At 57.8% G+C, this 20,763-nt stretch overlaps 1 protein-coding gene across 8 annotated transcripts in view; it reads right to left on the reverse strand.

Moving 5' to 3' along the window:
* SYT7 (synaptotagmin 7) overlaps positions 1-17,192 on the reverse strand; it is a 63,946-nt gene extending 46,754 nt beyond the window's left edge. For all 8 annotated transcript variants that reach the window (XM_061406585.1, XM_061406578.1, XM_061406581.1 and 5 more), the window contains exon 1: positions 16,302-17,192. In XM_061406585.1, the coding sequence (XP_061262569.1) occupies positions 16,302-16,332 (31 nt within the window). In that variant the 5' untranslated portion in view covers positions 16,333-17,192. The remainder of the gene's footprint in view (positions 1-16,301) is intronic.
* Positions 17,193-20,763: the final 3,571 nt, after the last annotated feature.

Consider the following 20,763-nt stretch of genomic DNA (forward strand, 5'->3'; position numbering starts at 1 on the left):
ACTCACCCAGGGCCCTGTCTCAGGTGCTGACTAGGGTGCAACCACTCTTCCAGAGATGAGGCAGTGATGTTGGGGGTGGTTGGGACTACATCTGCCATCACTTTCCCATCCCGATCCTGCCTCCTCCCACTTGATTCTGCACCGCAATGTATCATGCCCCAGCACCTCCCCCCACCATCCTTTGGTGGCTGCAGGATGACGTTCGAGGTGGAAAACAGTGAAAGCTGGAGTCACAGGTTTCCACAGGAAGCACCCCTCCACGTGCATGCAGAGCAGATGGAAATGGGGGAGGGTGGCAGGGCAAGGGCAGAGCCTACCAGCCCCAGGACTATTTGGGCATAGGAAGGGGAACAATTTTGGCACCTACCCCACCTCCCTTCCTCTTCTCGACCCAACATGCACAAGGAAGCCAGAAAAAGGCAGAGTGTAGGAGAAAGCAACAGAAAACCAGTGAGCTAAACTCTGAACCCCAAACAGCCAGGCAAAGCTCCAGGCTTCCTGTCATGCTGAATTTTCTGCCCTTTCCTCACTTGAAAACTCCCCCACTCCAGGCCACCCACCTTGGGAATGGGAGCAGCTCATTCCTTCCAACAAGAAAAAGAAAATGAGATGGACAGGTAGAAGGAAAAAAGAAAAAGGAGAGGAAAGAGAGCCTCTCATTTCCCAGGAGCGCTGGGCTGTTGCTCTACCCCCATACCCTCCAGACAGTCTCTCTGAGTGTCCTTCAGAAAGCAGCGGAGGCACCCACAAGCTCTCTGGCCTCACCTGGGGCAGGAACAAGGCTGGTGAAAGAGGAGGCCCAAAGGGAATTGTTTTGGAAAGTTACAAGTAGCTGAAAATAGGGGCTTAGCACGAGCAAGCCTCCTCAACCTTGACTGTAATAAAAACAGATAATGCGTGAGTGAGCCAGGGAGAGTGTGCTGGCAGGGGCCGCAGAGGCCGGCTGGATGCAGACAGTTTAGAATTCAGAAGAGATGCCAAGTGAGTAAACAGCGAATGAAGGATTATCTGGATGGGCCAGGAGCCGTTCCAGCAAGAAATTGGACGGGGACATGTCAGGATCCACAAGAACTCTGACTCCTCATCAGGGAGTGGGGCCTGGTGAACTACAAGGACCTCATCCATGCCTTCTCTACCTCTGTTCTGTCTTCCAGCAGAGAACATGGCCTTGGTAACACGGCTCAGGTTTGTTTAGTGCAGAACAGTTGACAGTGCTCCAGAGTTTACTGAGGATTTTAAATCCATTGTCATATTTAATGGAGGTGTCGAGGGTATCTTCTATCTGGTGACTCCCTCCCCTCACTAAAGCCACACCCCCAAACTCCTACAATTCTTGGCTTAGGGAAGTCTGGTGCATCTGGCTTAGTCCTCAGCCTCAAAAAAGGGTGTGTGTAGGGAGGGTTACAGGACATCTGTAGACCCCAGAGATCTACTGAGTCTGGAAGTCTTCAGGGTGAAAGCCATTCAGGACAGAGAGGACCAGGTGCCAGCTCTGAGCAGGGAGCTCAGACTGAAGGGTGTCCAGCCAGAAGCTAGCCTGGAACCTGTCACTCACCCTGACTCAAAACCTGATGAGTTGCCTGGGCAGCCATGAAAATGATCATGTCCATCAGGGCAGCAAGAGCCCAGGAAAAGGAGAAGCTCAGATAGAGGGCTTCTCCACCAGGTATGTGCAGCGGGGGCAGGATCAGGGACGTGTGATGATTAAGTGCAGGCCTTGACCACTAGTTACTCTTATGAATAATGCATTGTTGTGCCTTGGCCTAAATCAGCATCTTATTGTTATTAATAATACACAGCTGCAAAGAAGCTGGGATTGGAATGGTGTGCTATATTTTATTTGAGGACCTCAGAGCACTTAAGAGTTCCTCATGCTGATGACTCAACTCTACCTCCGCAAGTCATACACTTCCTTACAAGACAGGGCACCTGTCCTGCCGTGACACCTTCCCACCTGAGGCTCGGAGCCATGAAAGCCATGGGGGCTAGGAATCTTCTCTCCTGGGATTCAAATTCCCGACTTGAGTTTTTGGTGGGGGAGGGGATACACTTAATCCTCGCCAGCTCAAAATTCCGGGGGATGCAACATAATGTGAAGCTGCTCCCAGAGATGTTCAAGAAGGAGGGATTAACTCGCTGGGATCCAGGTGTCGGAGGAGGTGGATGGAGAGAGACCACTGTGGATCTGAATCCAGTTCTGCCACCCACTGTCACTGTGGCTGTGTGATCTTAGGCAACTAACTCAACTCTCTGGCCCTGTCTCCGCGTTAGAATATAAGGATCTGAGATTCCTTCTTGGAGCTGTTGTTCTTCCATATTCTGGTGGTATTATTTGCACCACAAATTACTTGGATGGATCCACGGAGCCCGCTGCTCTGAACTCTGTCCGCGGTGCTTAAACAACGATCGGCACATCGCCTCTGTCCTTGGTGCTGAAACAGAAATCGGTCCCAGGGCCGCGCCCTTTTCCGGGACTGCAGCGTGGCGGTCCCGTTTTCCTCTGCTAATTACTCCCTGATAAGTCCCAAGTTGAAGACCCAGCAGCGAGCAGCCAACCCCAAGAACCCCCTTTTCCTGGATGAGGCCTGAAGATGCCAAGAACCCCAGTCAGCAGCCCTGCTCCTGATAAAAAGAGCTTCCCAGATAATGAAAATGCGGCATCCCCTTCCCTCAGGGTAGCCCCCCACCACACTGCCTCCTGGCGGCTAGCGCGGGTACTGCGCTCAGAGCAGGCACACAGAAGGGTCCCCAGGGTGGCGCCGGGAGTGTGGGGAAGGAGCAGCAGACGGTTGGGCCCCCGCCGCCCCCTCACCCCTCCTGGGGCAATCTGGAGCTCTGAGCTTGCAGCGCTGTCCAACACACAAACGCTGCAGGCTGTCCAACTGTTTTCCGGCCGCCTTGGGGTGCTGTGCTGCTCCATTCACGGCAACTTCAACCCACACAGCTGGACCCTACCAGGTGAAACTTCCTGTTCTCTCCTCCAAGGTGGGTGGGGTAGACCTGTTTAAACAAACGCAACCTTTTCTCCTGCTGCCAGGCCAGTCCTAACAAAATGAACACTAAGGCCTGTAATATGCCTTCACCATGGCATAGTCTCTCTACCTCACATCCACGCAAATAAGAAACGTGCCCACAGCTCTTTCCTATGAAGAATGGGTCTTGGGGGAGAGGGCCACAGCTGCAGCCCAAGCCTGTTCCCCCCACCCCACAGGTAGGGGCTCTTGGAGAGGCAAGGCAGCTTGGTGTCTCTAGGGATTGCTTGTATTAGCCTCACTGGGTGCAGAAATTCTTCTCTTCCTAAAACAAACAGCAAAACAAATCAAACCACCTGAAGACAACACCCTGAATCAGCTTCTCTGGATCCAGGCAGGGAGTAAAGATAATAGCCTTTAATTACAGTGAGTGAAGTGAAAGTTGCTCAGTCGTGTCCAACTCTTTGAAACCCTATGGACTATACAGTTCGAGGAATTCTCCAGGCCATAATACTGGAGTGGGTAGCCTTTCCCTTCTCCAGGGGATCTTCCCAACCCAGGGATCAAACCCAGGTCTCCTGCATTGTAGGCAGATTCTTTACCAGCTGGGCCACCAGGGAAGCCACTTAATTACAGCAGATAGAGCTAATATACATTGAGCAGTTACTACAGGACAAGCGCTGTGCTCAGAGCTCTGTGAACATTATCTCATTTAGCCTGGCCAAACCCCGCTGCCCCAGGGAAGCATCATGGTCAACATCCTACAGATAAGGAAAGTGGGGTTCAGAGAGGTGAGGTGACCACTCAGTTGGGGTGCAGCTGATGAGTATTGAGACCAGCAAGGGAAACCACATCTTTCTGCCCTTAACCTCACAGCTCAACTGGATCTACCACCCCATCCTTCCATGTTCTTTGGGAAGCTTCACTGCCCCCTTAGGGGTTTCTAAAGCCACCCCACCCCTCCACCATCATCATGTCTCAGCTGAGAACCACATGGAGGAAAACTTCACCCTCCCACAGCACCTTACAGCCTGCGAATTGCTTTCAAAGCCACTGTTTGAATCAACTCTCATGATACTGAGGCCCTCTTCCGATTTTACAGGGGAGGAAAAAAAAAAATTAAGGCTCAAAGGAATAAGTTTTGTTCCATGTCACACAATGAGTAATGGAGCCAGAACTCAGGTGAAGATGGTGGGGCTCCTAGCCCAGTGCTCTCTCTCTCCCTACTTCTTCATGGCTGGGGTCCTGCAGGCAAACCAGCAAGGGGGTCTTAAGGACCTTCATCTCCTAGGGGTCTTCCTGAGGCCCTGACCTGAGCTGCTTCCTTTCTCCTGCTCTCTAGGGGCCATCAGTTGGCTCAGCTCTAACTTGGAGTCTCGGAGTCTCATTCGAAATGATTTTTTTTTTTTCCAGGCAATTACTTCCTGCTAATTAGGAGGCAAGACTGCCAGTCCCTGGGCCCTGGGCTGACCCCTTTTCTCAACTCATGGGGGTGGGGGATTGTTGAGATCCTAGGGAGCAGCACCAGCCACAGAAACTGCCTGGACCACAGCCCCATCATCGGAAGGAGGCCAGGAAACTTTTGAGGGCGGGGGGACGGGTGGTGGAGTCAGGTACTCCAAGAAATGGGAAGAAGGGAGGCGGGGATGCTACAGCTCTGATGTGAGAGAGCGCCAGGGGACAAGAAGCTGGAAGAAGCCTAGACATGCCAGGCAGAGTGAGAGAGAGACCTAGGCTCGGGAGGAGCAGGGGGAGCCAGGAAGATCCAGAGAATCGGGGACACGTCATAGGAAGGGACAAGGAGGCATCTCAGGAAGCAGGGAGACAGAGCAGGAGGGAGAGATTTCCCCTCTGCCAAGGGAGAAAGACGGAACCCTGGAAAATGGTCAAGATGACAGAAGTGGAAAAGGTAGAGGCGGGGAGATACCGGGGGACTCCAGGAAGGGGGAAGGAGGCATTGCTGAAGGAAAGCCCTAGGGAGAAGGGGAGGAGAGCGGGGGAGGGCGGCTGGAGTGGCCGCTCCCAGGGCCCTGAGAAGAAGGGCTTTCTCTACGTCATTGTCCTTGAGCCTCCCCCAATGTCAGTGCCCAGCCAGCCGGGCCTGCCTGCCCTCCTACGCAGCCACAGGTGCGGGCGGGCAGGATGGCAGGGCACCAGCCGGCTGAAGCCCCAGATGCTTCACTCATCCAGGGCAGCCAGCCGACTCTCCTTTCTGCCAACCTGCCGCCCCCTCCAGGAGGCTAAGCCAGGACCCTCCTGGGTCACAAAGCCATGTGACCAAGGGGCTCTGGGGCTGTGTGGTCCAGCCCCTCCACTTTACGGAGAGGAGGATCAAGGCCCTGAGAGGAAACAGAGCTTGTCCAAGGTCACAGAACAAGTGAGCAAGGAGGCCAGATGAAAAGAGCTCAGGGGCTAAGTCTCAGTGGTGGGTCCTGTTCCCTCCTGGGTGAAGCCAATAACAGGAGACAAGACAGGTCTTGGTTGCCAGCAAGTCAGTCCCTGATCCGTCTAAGCCTTGTGGAGTGTGGGGTGGCAGGCAGAAGGCAGCGAGGGTTGCCAGGGGCTGGAAGGGAAGCAAAGGAAGTCACCATTTATGGAGCCCTGGGTGGGAGGGTTCTGCATGGGTTATAATTGCAGCTAACATTATTGAGCACTTACTAGGTACAGTGTTCCAGCCACTTAAGACATTACATGCAGATCTCATTTAATCCCCACGATAACCTTATAAAGTATGTATTACTGTTATTCTATTATAGGCAAGAAATGGAGACTCGGGAGGGTTGAGTAATTGGCCAAGTCTGCAGACTAACCAATGGCATGGTTCTAACTCTGGTGGCTGGCTACTGCTCTGAGGACCCCTGCACCCTGGCATTATCTGGAGATGCTCAGAGCCCTGAATTTGCAAGATCCTAGCCCAGCCCTGGTAGAATCTAGGCCCCAGATGCCAATGGGGTTACAGTTCTGTGTTGTGGAGGCTTCTGATGGCCCAAAGGAGATCCTAGACTTGAATAAGCCCTGTCTTACAGTGCTGGGGTCCGGGTTCTAGTTCTGGCTCTGCCACTAACATACTGTGCGACTTTGGGCAGGTCCTTTGCCCTCTCTGGCCTTGGTTCTCCCACCTATATCATCAAAGAGCTGTTACTTAGTCACTAAGTCATGTCTGACCCTTTGTGACCCCATGGACTGTAGCCACACCCACCCCAGCTCCTCTGTCCATGGGATTTCCCAGGCAGGAATACTGGAGTGGGTTGCCATTTCCTTCTCCATCAAAGGGTAGGACCAGATAATAGAGCTTGTATGTATGTATGTGTGTGTGTGTGTATTTGTGTGTGTGTTAGTTGTTCAGTCATGTCCGACACTTTTCAACCCCATGGACTGTAGCCCGCCAGACTCCTCTGTCCATGGAATTCTCCAGGCAGAGCTGGTATACATGATACTAACTTTGTGACAGACACGGTTCTAGGCAGCATATGGATGTTAACTCAGCAGCCCCTTCCAGCCCACTCTAAAGTAAGAGCTATTATTGCCTGTTTTAGAGATGGGAAAATGAGGCAGTGAAAGGTTAAGTAACTTGCCCAAGGGCACAATTCTAATCAATACATGGCTGATCTGGGATTTGGGCCCCATTACTTTTGATCCAGAGCCCATGCTCTGCCTGCCACTCTGCAGTTTCCCTAATGACTCTCTCCGCCCCTGCTTGGTGCCCCAGAGAGATCTGCCTATGTTCCTCGGCCCTGGCACACACACCATCATGCTTCCACATGGGAGGCACACCCGCCATCACGTGTCTGCATAACACAACATGCGTCTGCTCATGCTGCCACACCCACTCCTGTGCTTCCGCCCAGTTTCTGTCTGGAATAGCCACACACGACCATCCGTGGCCGCAAGAACAGGCCAGCTCCAGCAGGCCCACATGAACGCGCACGCACGGCCCCCTTTCTGGGCACTGGCTGACTCGAGGGAGCCGTGTGCCAGGCTTCAGCATATGGCCACGTGGCAGTGACGTGGGCCGCCACACCCCTTCTCCTCTGCGTCCCCCTCCCCCCACCAGTGCCTGGGTGGCTTGCACGTCACATCGCACACCTGCCGGCACCCCCATCCACGCTGCCTTCCTCACGCCTCTCCCCTAACAGAAGCAGGCACCTTCTCCAGGAAGGAAGCAGGCACAGGCCCAGCCTGGCTCCCACAGCCCAAAGATGCCAGCCAACCCGGGGGGAGGAGAGGGAGAAAGAGCCATTGATCAGAGGCTCTGGGGGCCCAGGGGCTATGGTTCCCATCGGACACTAAGCCCTCCCTTAGGTCTGAGTGCAGAGCTGAGCCCCTCAGGACCCTAGAGATGCCAACTCCCCTTTGTCATCGCCAGATATGGGGCCAGACAGGGAACCAGGGGACAGAGGGTCTGTCCACCACTGCCGAGCAAGACTGTGATGCCGAGAGGGCTACTCTGGCCAAGTTACCGGTGCACACCCCCCACCCCATCCTTGGTCCCTGCTCTCTCCTCCCCCTGCCCAAGCATCTCAGAGTTCTGTGTATTTTTAGGCCTCAGCTGACAGGCTGTGAAATCGCTCCCTTCGCACCTCCCTAACCAGGCGGGGGCTGGAGAGGGAGGAACGGGGTTGTGAGGGGGGGCACACACACAGCCGATTCATCAGGCTCCTCCAGGGCTGGCAGGTGCCAAGTAGGGAGTAAGGGGTGCCTCCTTCTGAGTGAGAGGATCTTTCCACGTCGCCCAGAGAGAGGGAGAGAAGATATGGTGGGAAGGAGGCTCCGCCCCACTCCAGGGGCCTGGCAATAAAGCTTTAGGGGACGCCGGGCACTAAAGCAGGTGCTGGGATATACTCTGGGTCCAGCTCTGAGGCCAGTACCCATCCCTAGCCCTCCCTTCTGAGCAATGGACCAAGAGACAGGCTGGCTCAGGATAAGGGCAGTGTGGTGCAGTGGTTAAGACCAGGGCTTGGTGATGAGGCTGATGTGCAATTCCATGCCCTGCTCTACTGAGTGACCTGGAGAGACGCTCCACATCGTTGGGCCTCAGTTTCCTCATCTGTGCAACAGCGGTAACGATATCTCTCTCGAGGGGCTGCTGTGAAGACTAGATGAAAGCTGTACATGTAGAACGAGGTGGTCTGTGGGTCCACCAGGCACTGCTGAGAGATCCCCCTTACGGCTTTCCCCCACTGGCAAATCCTCCTCCTTACCATGATCCTTGAGGCAGGAGCCCAGAGTTCATCCTCTTTGGTACCCACTGGACCCTCTCCCCCAGGGAAACAAACCCCCAGCTAAGGTGGGCAGAAATCATAGACCATCCCCACCCCCTGCTTCCTGCTATGGGGCACCCATGCCCATTGCACGTGCACACGGACTCAAATGCCAACAAGCTCATCTGCTGCCAGTGCCTGGGTGTGAGGGCGTTCGCTCTGGGATGACCCCCTTAGGGAAGTGGGAGGACATACCCAGGCCCTGCTGTGAATGGGCCATTGTGCCAGGGGCCGTGGGCATGGAGAGGGGGCGGCCTGCCTAGTTGCTGTGGAGACAGGCTGGCTCCAGTGGGGCTCTGGAGCTCAGGCCTGGCAGCTGGAGCTTGAGCAGTACGGCTCCTCCAGGGCCAAGCCCTGATACCCATGGTGGGGGGTGGGGTGCAGGACTGATTCTCAGGAGCCTTTACTGTGTTCAGTGGGCCCTGGGACCACCCCACTTGGCTCTACATCTCTCCCCGGGAGACTTCCTCTGATACCCCAGCCCCCTAGGTAAGCCCCTGGGGGTGTACAGCCATGTCCCCCTGCACCAGGCTGTTCCCTTGACTGCCCATTACCCACCACAAGCTTTCCAAGGGCAGAGCCCCAGACCTCCTGCTAAGGGTGCTCTCAACACAGCCCTGGGCAGGTAAGAGACAGTGGAGAGGCTGGACAGAGGTGGGAACAAAGATGTTAATGGCTGGGGATGCAGCTCCATAGGTGGGCCTGCCACCAGGCTTCCCACCCTCCACACTGCTGCGTTAAAGTTCTTCATAGAGAATGCTGAAAAGCCATCCATAGCCTGCCATTGCCCAAATTAAAAAAAAAAAATGTCCAATTTTCCTACTTCAGAACGCCAGGAGCTTCATCAGCTGGCCCAAGCCTCGATTCCTGTGCTTAGTTGCTCAGTTGTGTCAGATTCTTTGCGACCCCACGGACTGTAGCCCACCAGGCTCCTCTGTCCAAGGGGATTCTCCAGGCAAGAATACTGCAGTGGGTTGCCATGCCTTTCAAGTCTCCTACTACGGCCCCCAAAGACCTCCGTTCCAGCCCTGCAGGCTTAGACACTCACTGCTGCCTCGACCGGCCGAGACCTGACACACGTCCAGGGCACTGCACATGCTGTCCCCACCACGTGGAATGACTCCTTCCTGCCTGTTCACATGGCAAGCTCATTCTCCCTCCAAAACCCAAAACCCTGGACCCGAGGCTCATGCTCCTGGGTCTGGCAGTGTGGCTGGTCCCAAATCAACTTCTAACTGCAAGTTCCGCCGTCCCAGGGTGGTCTGAGGATGGACCAGCTAACGTACATCGAGGGCTTAGAAGAGCACGTGGCATCTACTGAATGCTCCACACATCTTTGCTATTCTGAAGTAGACGGACCGACACTGCCTCCGTGAAGCCCTCCCACTGCCGGCAGCAGGGTGGAGTGGGGCTGAGGCAGGCCTGTCCTCCTTGGAGCTTCCAGAACCCGCATCCCGCACATCAATCACTCAGTGCAGGGTAATGTTGATAACAGCTGTCGCTGGTTGAGTGTTTACTATCTGCTGGGCTTTCTGCTAAAGATGTTTCCTGCCTTATCTCGCCTCATCCTCTGACTCCATGGGAGGTAAGAACCAGCATCATACCCATTTAACAGGGGAGGAAACTGAGGCCAGGGTGGTGGGGGGACTTGCTTTAGGGACACAGTCGTAAGTGTCTCTACCAGAAGCTGTTTGACCCCAGACACCTGGCTTAAGCAAGCCATCCCTTGCTGCATGGACATGAAGTGCGTAGCACATACCAAATGTTCCATAAATAAGAACTTTCTATTATTGTCCTGCTGTTACTATCAGTGGAGGGAACAAAGTCTGTTGGATGATCTAAGAGGGGTTTCCTTAGGCTGGACCCCCTATAAAGCAGGATGTGTCGGCTCAGTCACTCAGTCATGTCCAGCTCTTTGCGACCCCATGAACTGTAGCCCCCAGTCTCCTCTGTCCATGGGATTTTCCAGGCAAGGATATGGGAGTGGATTGCCATAAAGCAGGAAACTCCCATTTTCCTGGAGAAAGAAAGTGAGGGTGCAGAGGAAGCCTTGGGCTGCCAGGAGTGAGGGTTGGGATGGCAAGAAGGTATACAGGGAGCCCCAGGATCTGGACCCAGGGGACTTGAGGAACCTGAGGGATGCTGGAGGCAGCCAGTGCCTGCAGGTGTCATGGCAGGCCCAGGCTGGGCAGGGCAGGAGGGGGCTGGCCGTGCGCTAGCTGAGCTGGCCACTGCTCTATGGCCCCGCTGACACCACCCCGCGGTAATGAGACGGATCCAATTTGTACCCAGGGCCCCGCCGGGAGCAGCTGCTGCGGCAGGGTTTGAAGTAATTTAATTGGACACATTTGCCACACAGCTCCCTCCTCTGCTCCCCTCATGGAGTACCTCACGCCGGTACCCCTTGAGGCCTCCCACACCCCACGCCACCCCCCACCCCAGCTGGAAGCAGGGTGCACGCTTTGCCAGCCCGTGCTGTGAGACCCCCACCTGCTAGGATGGATGCCTTGGCACCTCTCCTCTCACTCTGGGGGCTCCTGAGCGCTCGGGAGCCACAGGGCTGGCGGGGTTCTACAGGTGCAAAGTTCTCCCCTTTCTCCGAGGCAACCAGCACCTCCGGCCCGCCTCTTCCGATGGGCAGAAAGGGTCACTGTCTTTCTACCCCGGCCAGCTGGAGAACCCCAGCTCCCTCCGCCCCAGGAAGGGCATCGGAGGGGCAGGGCCACTACCAACATGGGGGGAGGCAGTTCTCCTCTGAGAGCTCTGGGAAGGGGTGTATACACACACACATCGAGTTGGAGAAACACGTATACACACCCAGTTACACACACACACATGTTGACAGATTCACATGTTGTCCTGGGCCTCCCCGTATCTGTACACACCAAAGCTCCAACCCCACCCCCCCATCCACCCTAACATCCCTGCCGTGCACACTGCACAGCCAGGTGAGGCCCTGCTCCCAGCAGATGGAGGCCTTGCAGGCAGCCAAGCTGGCAGGTGGGAGGGTGTGGCAGGGGGCAGGCAGGGCCCCTGGAGGGCACAGGCTCCGCCTGGCTGGGTACAGGGCCAGGGGAGCTGCCCTCCCCCAACGCTCTCTGTCACAGCTCCCCACGCACCTTGACACACCTCGCTACAAATCCACTTATTAGCTCCTGTTTACAGCGGGCATGGCACTTGGATGAGCTATTAGGGCCGTCCAGCTGCCACCCGCCTGCACCCAGGTACATACACAGCCCAGCACTTCTGCCCACCGGCCCTGCCCTCCCTTTCCTGGGTGCTGGGGCCCCACACCCGCAGTCACTCAGATCCATCAGTTCCCCAAACCTCCCAGCTCACCGTCTGGGTCAGCTTCCAGCTCAGCCCCGCAGGTGATACACTTCTGCCAAGGGACCCCTCCAGGCAGATGCTGCAGAGCCTCCCGGGGCAGGCCCGACGCACCAGCCCACCTTCCGACCAGCTGGGTTCAGAGCTCCGGGCACAGGCTCTGGGCACCATCCAGCCCCTTCCACAGGTCCCATTTTGTCTACCAACTCTGTTCCAACCCTTGGGGAATTCTGCTGGGTGAGACGAAGCCCTGCCCTCTAGACACGAGCTGGACAGGGCCCAGCAAGGCTGCCCCCGCTGCCCGGAAGGTCAGGGACGTCCACGTCCGTGGAACTGGCACGGTCCACCTGGTACCACTGGCTGGGGTTCCCTGGCAAGGCGGGCGGTCACCCGGGCTAGGTCTGGCACAGGCTGGCTCCGGCAGCAGGCCAGATCAGTGACCGCCCCAACAGACAGCGCTGACCTTACGGGTGGCATGTGCCACCTGCCGGGCATGCCCAGGTGACAGGGTGCTGGCCCCATGCAGGGCCTCTCGGGCCCACCCGAGAGGCCTCAGAGCCTTTGGGGAGCCTGTGCGGCTGACTCCTCTTCCAGCCAAGAGTCCTCTGCTCAGGACTGGGCCTCCCACCCCCACCTCCCAGCCCCCACACCCTCCTGGAGGCCCCCCTCACCACGCCTCTCTCTGCTGTTCCTGGCCTCACTCCCTGGGGGAAGCAGCTATTGAAAACGGTCCAGCGGATTCAATAAGAATTCAGAGTCCCTGAGAGAATAGGGGGCGGGTGGGCGGGTCAGGCGGAGGGAGGTGGAGGGGGAGAGGGGACCGCCCACCCCTCCTCTGCCTGTCCCTCGGGTAGGTCGGAGCCAGCGAGAAGGGGACAGCCCTCCATTGTCACTAGCGTCACCCCACGCTGCTTTCACTGTCCCTGGGGCCTGAGCTTGGGGTCAGCCAAGCCCTAGCTGCCCGGGGCCTGTCTCTGTCCACCTGACGCCCACCTGTTCCTCTGCCTTCCAGCTGTGCCTCCCCTGTCACCTCCTGGCCTGTGCACTCCCATGCTGGTCCAGCCTGCTCGAGCCCTTCTTCCTGAACCAGGAGGGGCTGTGAGGTTCTCTTCCCCTCCACCATCCCCTGGTCCTGAGCCCCCCAGCCTGTTAGTCAAGCTGTCCCCACAAGGCCACTGAACAGCACAACCCAAGGCCAAGGGTGGGGGCTGGTCCTAGAAACGCTACAGTCTGGGGGTGCTGGCTACCTTGACCCAAGCCCCACAGAAGTCACACATCCAGCCCTGCCACCAGCCCTGGCCCGTCGGGAGGTCCCGTGATCTTCAGCTCGAGACTCTGACTCAAGCCCGGGAGGCAGGCCTGGGAGGTCTGGGCCTGTGCAGGTGGGGTGGGTGGGGGTGGGAGGGGAGAGTTTGTGAAACGGTAGGATGGTCAGGCCTCCCTGGGCCGTCCCACACCCCAGCCCCCGTCCCTGACCTTGATGGCCCTCACAGTGTATAGCCCCGATCTGCCCTTTCGGCCAGGCCCTGATTCTTGTCCCACACACCAGCCAGCAGCCTCTGCCCCTCACTTGTGCCCACAGGTGGAGGGGTTGGTCTTGGGGTTGAGAGAGAAGACCTGCTGTGCCAAGGCCCCCTGGCCCGTGGGGTGTTCTCCACACTCCTTAGGAATGACGTACCCGGCAGAGCTGCTGTAGGGGGGAGCAGAGTCCGCTAGCAGGTGGACAGACAGAGGAGACTTTAAGTACTACTATCCCCAAGGACAAGTTCAGGGAGGGCTGGGGCCAGAGCTGGCGGCCCTCAGGACCTGAACTCTCTCCCAGAGCGACCGCACCAGCCCAGGCTTTCCTTCTCTGGCCTTGCTCACTCGCTCACCGCAAGGTCACCTATCCCTGCCTCCCTCTCTGCTGCCGTCCTGCCTGCCCACTGCAACGCTGACCCCTGTGGGCCGGCCAAGGCCCTGCCCTGCCAGGGGACAGGGACACAGAGCGGCCAGGCCAGCCCAGCTTCGGGATGAACAGAAGATGGAGGCCGTGGGCCGGGAGAGGGCTGCCTGTCTACGGGAAGGTGGAGGAGAGCTTGCAGGCCTGGCTGGGAGGGGGGAGGCGGGGCAGAGTTTGGAGCAGGAATGATGGAGGTGTGGGGTGGGGGGCTGGTCTTCCTTCTTCACTGGGCTCGGGCTTTGCCCCACAGTCCCGTTGCTTCAGCCAAGGAAGAGAATTCAGATCCGGAAGAGAATGGCCTGCGGGCCAGGGGCCCACACAGGCTTGCCTGTCCCCTGTTGGGGTAATGGTCTTAGCAGTAGGCTGAGCCATGTGGGGACTTGCAGAGGGCATGGATTACAGAAGAGAGTACCACAGGGACCTTCTGGAACCAGCCGGGGGCAGTGGGGAGCATGAGAGGACAGGAGACAAAGATCTTTTTTTGAAAGGATTGGGCCGCAGGTGTTCCAGGCAGTGGGATGAAGTGATGAGGATGTAAAAGGTCCACTGGCCTTTGGGGGACCAGAGGGATGGGCTTGAATCACACAGGAATTCATTGGCATATCTTACTCCCATCCAGTGCCAGCCTTGGGGGACACACTCCCTGCCTGGGGGAGCAGAGTCCGGGGAGCCTGGGGTGAGCTGGGGAAGGGGGAATGCCTGGCCTGGAGCTGTAGGGATGAAAGGAGGTGGGCAGGGAGGCCAGGGGGCGCAGAGTCCAGACTGAGGTCCCTGGCTCCTCAGAGACCCCCAGAGATCTAGGATCAAAAGCAAATTCTGCCCTCTGCAGCCTATTTCTGACCCCATCCAGCCCACTGCCCACCTCAGACAGAAGTAAACCGGTTGTAAGTAAGGCCAATCTGTTTCCACCAGAACTGGCCCTGCCAGAGGACTGGTGAGTCCTGCAACTGGAGTGGGCAAGACAGGTCTCTGGCTCAGACAGGGAGGCCCATTCAAGGGGGAAAAGGAAAAGTCTAGGGGCTGCCAGCAGGCCAGGGGGCAGCACTGGGTTCCAGGCCCTCTGCCCAGAAGATGCCAAGCACATCAAGTTGGCCTCCATGGAGAGGGCAGAGGTGCTTGGGGTTGTGGTGATGTCATGGTGCCCAGGCGTGGGAGGAAAGAGGAGGGAAGGAGAGGGGACAAGGGCATGGCCCAGGCCACTGGCCTAACAGGAGGCTGCCAGCCTGGCAGGGGGAGGGGAGAGTTCTCACTGCATCCCCCCTTCCACCTTCACACCCCAGAGCTGGTCTCTGCACTGAGCTATTGGCTTCTGAGAGTGCGATTCAAGGAAGAGAACGCCTATGTCCTTGGTCTCAGTGTTGGAAGCTGGCAGCCCACTTGGGGGAAGGTGCCAAGGTGGGTGATCTGGGTCCCGAGAAATGAAGGGAGGGGTCTCCAAAGGCACTGTCCCTTCAGCCGTCACCTAGAGAACATTCATAGGTGGCCATGAGGCTATAGAGTGGGAGACTGAGTCCTCTTTCATGCATATACGCAAGCACAGAATGAGTGCAATGCCTGGCACCCAGGAGGTCCTCCTGGGTGGGCTCGAGCTGCTATGACTTGATGAGGGTGAGGACAGACACGGGGGCAGGCTGAGCAAATGTGAGGGAAGGAGCAAATGTGGGGCTGGGGCTAGAGCGGGCAAAGCTGGCACCACAGGAGTGCCCTCAAAAGCCTTGGGGCTCTAGGCCCCTTCTGCAGAGGACCTCAGAGCTGTCCCTCCCCCTACCCAGGGCCCCCAGACCCCGGAGGTTAGCATCAGTAAGCCTAGAGGCTCTTGGTCTGGGAGCAAGTCCTCGGGCTTGGGTGTCGTGCTTTCAGCGTCAGAGAGAAGCCCAGAAGCAGAGACCCTGCTGCTAGGACTGGCAGACTGGGGGTGCTGGGTCTGGGGTGGGGCACCCCAGGTGGGAGTTGAGACTGAGCCTGGGGAGGAGGGGCAGGGGACCTGCCTACAGGTGGGCACTGTGTGAGGAGGAGTCATCAGGAGCCAAGGAGGAAATGGCAGAGCAATTTCCCGAGAAAGGTGGAAAGATTCCTGCTTCCAAGATGCCTAGCAGTCGTGGGCTTTCAGGCCACTCCCCGGCTCCGCAGAAATGCAAAGGAGCACGGCCCCTCCCCCTCCCACCCCCGACAGGACAGGAGTGAGTTTGGGGTTCTTTGCTTCCCCCCTCCCCAAGGCCTGGAGAACATTCCCCTGGCACCCCTATTCTCACCAATCTCTGCTCTCTTTCCCTTCAGGTACCCCTGCCTCCCTTCTCATCGTTCCTGGGGCTCACCGCCCTCCAGAAGCCCCCCTCCCCTGCGGCTGCACCAGATTTCCACTTGCCCCCGGAACCCTCTCGGTTCACAGTTGTCACGGCCGATGTCACTCCGCTTCCCCGTGCCCACAACCTTGGCCGAAAGCTGCCTGGGACCCAGGGGTGCCTCTGAGGGCACTGCGGGGGCGGCAGCTCCCCGCTCCGCCACACACGTTGTCCTTGGGCTGCGGGGGGTGGGGGGGGGGAGGTCCTTGTGGGGACACTGCGAAGCCGGCGCCGGGCATCAAGCTTGGCAGTGCCCGGACTGACTGCGGGGGGCCGGGGTCCGAGCTGCTGCCGCTCCAGCCCGCGCCCCCGGGGCTGGGGTGACCCTGGGTGAGGGGAGTCCGTGTGGCTTGGTTGGACAGCAGCCCCCGGTTGGGGCTCCGAGACGGCGCCCCGGCGCTGCCGCCGTCCTGCCCGCCGGTGCGGGGCGCCCCAGACCGCGCGGGGCCGCGCTTACCTGGGCTGGCCGCCTCCGGGTCCCGGTACATGGTCCCCTCGTCGCCGGCTCCCTCCGGGCTCTTTAGAGCCTCCCGCGGCCGCGCGTTGCTCCGCCGCCGCTGCAGGGCATGGGGCCGGGCGACCCCCGGGGGCGGGTCCGAGGGCGGGGGCCGTGCGGACTGCACCGAGCCGCGGAGCCGGGGAGCGGGGGCCGCCCGCCAGCCCTCCCGCCCGCCCGCCGAGCACGCTGCCGCCGCCGCCGCCGCCGAGCCGCGCCGAGCCTCCTCCCTCCGTCCTGCGCGCCGCGTGTGCGCGCCGGAGCGTGTGTGAGTGTGTACGAGGCGGTGTGTATGTGTGTGTGTGAGCGCGTGTGTGAGCGCGCCCGGGACACCGCCGGCGCCGCCCGCCCGCCGCCGAGAGCCGTGGCCACCGCCACCGCCTGACGTCCGCCGGTGCCCGCTGCCGGCCGCGAGCCGTACTGCAGCCCGCGCCCGCCGCCGCCCGGAGCCGCCCCGAGGGCACTGCCGCCGCCCCGCGCCCCGCCCGCCCGCAGCCCCCGCGGGGAGGGCACGGAGCCCGCCGGCGGGGCTCTTCGGGCCTGCGGGTCCCACCGCACCAGGCGCCCCAGCTGGCCGGTGCGCCCCGGATGGCAGCGGCTTCGAACCCGGCAAAGCGGCGAGGCCGGCCACCTCCTCCGAGGTGCCCTTTGACTCCGTTCCAAAAGGCGAGCAGATCCGCTCCGCGTTTTCCACTCGGTGGCGGCTGAAGGGCGTCAGCTCGGGGCTCGACAGAGCGGCGGTCCCGGGAAGGGAAGCTGGTGTGTGCAAAAACCAGGAGTGGATTTTTGCCAACGCTGAGCTGGGTCCACCACGCTGGCCATGCCCACAGCTTGCGCATAGCTGGAACCGAAAGGTCTAACATCTCGACCCTGAGCGAGGGACTAGGCCTAGTGACCCTCCCTACTTAACCCAGCCACACAGTAGAATAAAACAGACATCTCGACCTCTGTCCCTGCTTCCCTCTCACCACTCCACTGCCCTCTTGTTTTCCTTGACCCCAGCCCTTCAGTGAGTAAGAAGGAAGGGCCTCCTTGCCCTCCCAACCCTGGGTCTCACTTGGCCTTCCCTGCCTCTGTCAGCTCAACACAGTCCAAGTCAGGTGAACCCTAATTCTCCTCTCTCCACAGAATTGGAACTGTTTGATTCTGGGGCAGGGAGGAGAAGGGGCCCAAGGCTTGGCCCAAGACCAAGGCTTGTCAAAGCCTGGAACCAAACCATTGCTGGTTTCAGGTCCAGAAATGCATCCCTGCACATACCTACACACCTAATCAATGACACCGCCTCCACAGCACTCTCCCCGCCCCTCCAACACACACAGGCACACAAATACACTCCTACACAAGGAGGTACAGACACCGAAGCGTCAAACAACACAGGGCCTGCCCCTACCCTGAACTGAAGGGGATAAGCAGGAGGGCGTTATCCCAGGGACTGCTGCAGCATCGTCCCCTCCCCGCCACTGAGAATGCAGTCAGCAGGGAAACCAGGCTTTCCAGAGTCAAGGATTCCTACTGTCACCTCGAGAAATGGACTTTATACTGCACAGCTCACACCCAGCCACACCTCCACCTTCCCAAAGAGCAGCAGGCAGCCAGCACCCCAGGGACAAGCCTCCATCTCAAGTCTCCCCCAGCACACTCACTCACACACACACACCATCTCCGTGAACTCACATAGAGCCTATAACACACACACACACACACACACACACACACACACACATTCACCTCCACCCACAGCTTTTCTGGTTGAGAAACAGACAAGGAAATTCCCCCAAGCAAACCTCCATGAAGATTGTTCCGGTAGAGAACAGATTTCCTTGGATTGAATGTTCTAATTAAAAATGGAAGGGGGGAAAAAAAGGCATCTGTAGGTTCTAGCCCATAATTCCTCAGTGGCCAGAAATCTCAGCTCCTCCGCCCCTGGTCAAGGGCCATTGTTTCACACACTCTGCAGCCAGTCACATCCACAGCCAAAAATTCAGGTACTCTCCACACACCCCTTTTTCGCACACCCCAGAAAGCCAAGCCAATAGGCTGGGATTCCAGGGTCTCTAGGCTTGGCTTATTCCCACCCCCACCCCGAGCTGCCTCTCTCACTGCCCTGTGTTAGTCGCTCAGTCGTGTCTGACTCTTTGCAACCCCAGGGACTGTAGCCCACCAGGCTCCTCTGTGCATGGAATTCTCCAGGCAAGAATACTAGAGTGGGTAGCCATTCTCTTTTCCAGGGGACCTTCCTGGCCCAGGGATTGAAGCCGGGTCTCCTGCCTTGCAGGCAGACTCTTTACTGTCTGAGCCACTAGGGAAGCCCAGTGCCCTGGTGAAGAGCAAATAGTGCACCCCTCCCCACACCCACCCTTTCCATCCCTTTGCCCACACCCCTGTCATGAATGGATAGCACACCAAAAAACTCCCTGTTCAGGAATCTCCCGAATCCATCAGCCTGAGAATCCAGAAAGGGTACAGCAGAATTCATCTCTGTGACTCACTAGGTCTTTATAAGCATCTGGAATCACAGACTCTTTCAAAGTGGGTGGAAAGGACCTCTGAGAGAGGACCCAGGCCACCCTTCAGGTGACAGATGGTGAAAATGAGGCCTCAAGGGAAAGCTAGAGGCCCAGATCTAAAGCCCAGGGAGCTGGTGAGAGAACCAGGTATAGAACCATTGGTCCTGACTCCCAGCCTTATGCCAACCACTGTGAGATTTGTGAGAAGACTCAGTGCTTGCTCCCCACCAAGATCTTATAGCTTATCCCTTACAAAACTAAAAACCTCAATCTCATTTTCTGCCAGCAGGCATTAGACAACCATTGTTCCAGAATGTCAGAGCTGGACAGTCCCTTGGACATACTAGATAAACCCCATGAAATATCACTGTAGAATCTGAGGCTCTGGGGGCATTGGAAACCTCAGGTGGGTTTTTATTTCCTGCTTAACACAGGAAAAGCTCTAAAAACACTCTTTCACTGGGCCTCAGTCACTCTGTCTAGGGGATGCAGTCATCAGAAGGAATATAGATTTATACGGCTCTGCCATTCATGGCAGTGTGACTTTGGGAAGACTACCTGACACCTCTGGGCCTCAGTTTCCTCATCTGTACAATGGAGATAATAATGCCCACTTCCTTCAACTATTACAAAGATTAAATGAGATGGTACAATTAAAGCATGTAAAATGATACTGGGAGCATAGCACTTAGTCTTGAATGATTCTGAATGCCATTGTCATTTGTTTATCCTTAACAGGGATACCACATACTCCCCTTTCCCATGCTTTGCCTGTCAGGGAAGTTCTTCCAGATGTCTAACCTTGAACCATTCTCCTGCTTGTGAAGGCTACGCGCTCCTGCTGGAGCATCACTGAAAGCCAAGCCAACTGTGAGTGCCTGTCTTCTGATCAGTCCCTGAGGGCTGGGCACAAGCAAGAAATGAAGCCTGGGGGAGTGAGCAGGTTCTCTGAGAAAGGAGATTAGAGGGTGTGAATCACCCCCGGTTCTGCCTGGTCCCTCGCAGGTGGTAAGGGGCTGGGAATTTTGCCTCCCGCCTTCCCTTCTCTCTCTCGTTCTCTGATGCTGCTGGCCCCTGTGTCCTGGGTTCCGTGACGTGGCAGGAAATGCTGGCAGCACCAGGTTCTCCAAGGCCCGGTGCAGTGCTTGCTGTGGACCCCTCAGGCCTGTTTCTGATACGGTGCTGTCATCAGAGCCCAGGTGTCCTGGGTTGGCTTCAGGAGGGACGGGGAGCAGGGAGGGACGTTCTGTCCCCGCAGGAGCAGATGCCAGGCCTGCACTCGCCTAAACAGGGCCCCTGAGGCCGCCTGGCTCCGTTGCTAGGTCACGGCTGGAGGCAGGGCTCCTGGGTTCCCCTGGCCTCCACCTGGCATGGTCTCCAATGCTGCTGTCTCCCCATAGCTCCTGTCCCCCTCTACCCCACCCTCCTGGCCATAGGCTGAATTATTAATAAAATGCTGAGGAAGCCGTTTGTGCAGCTCACGTGACAGAACAAACACACCTCTCTCCTCACCACCATCCATGTAGCAAGAGGCTCAGGCTGAGCACTACTCCTGATTTAGGAGGGGCGGGCTCCGAGAGGCAGCTGTGCAGGGCAACGGCAGAGCCTGCCGATGTGCCAGGCCAGGAGTGACTTGTTCCGCCACCTTGTCCCCCATCCCTGCAGATACACCCTCCCCAGGCTTCCCTTTCCTCATTTACAGAACACAAAAGTCTGGAGAAGGTATCACATTAACAGATGCCATCTCCCCACAAATGACGCAACAGCAAACTTCTAGAAGGCAGCTGCAGCCCACTCTCTGTCCACCTCATCACAATGGAGACCCCAAGCTTGTCTATCCAGGGCCTATGCTTGTCAGTCTTCTGCTGGGTCCTCCTTTGGATACCTGATACTAAAGAGGCAGGGTCTGGCCCGCA

This window comes from Bos javanicus, chromosome 29 (assembly GCF_032452875.1).
Source record: "Bos javanicus breed banteng chromosome 29, ARS-OSU_banteng_1.0, whole genome shotgun sequence".
NCBI classification, from domain to species: Eukaryota; Metazoa; Chordata; class Mammalia; order Artiodactyla; family Bovidae; genus Bos; species Bos javanicus.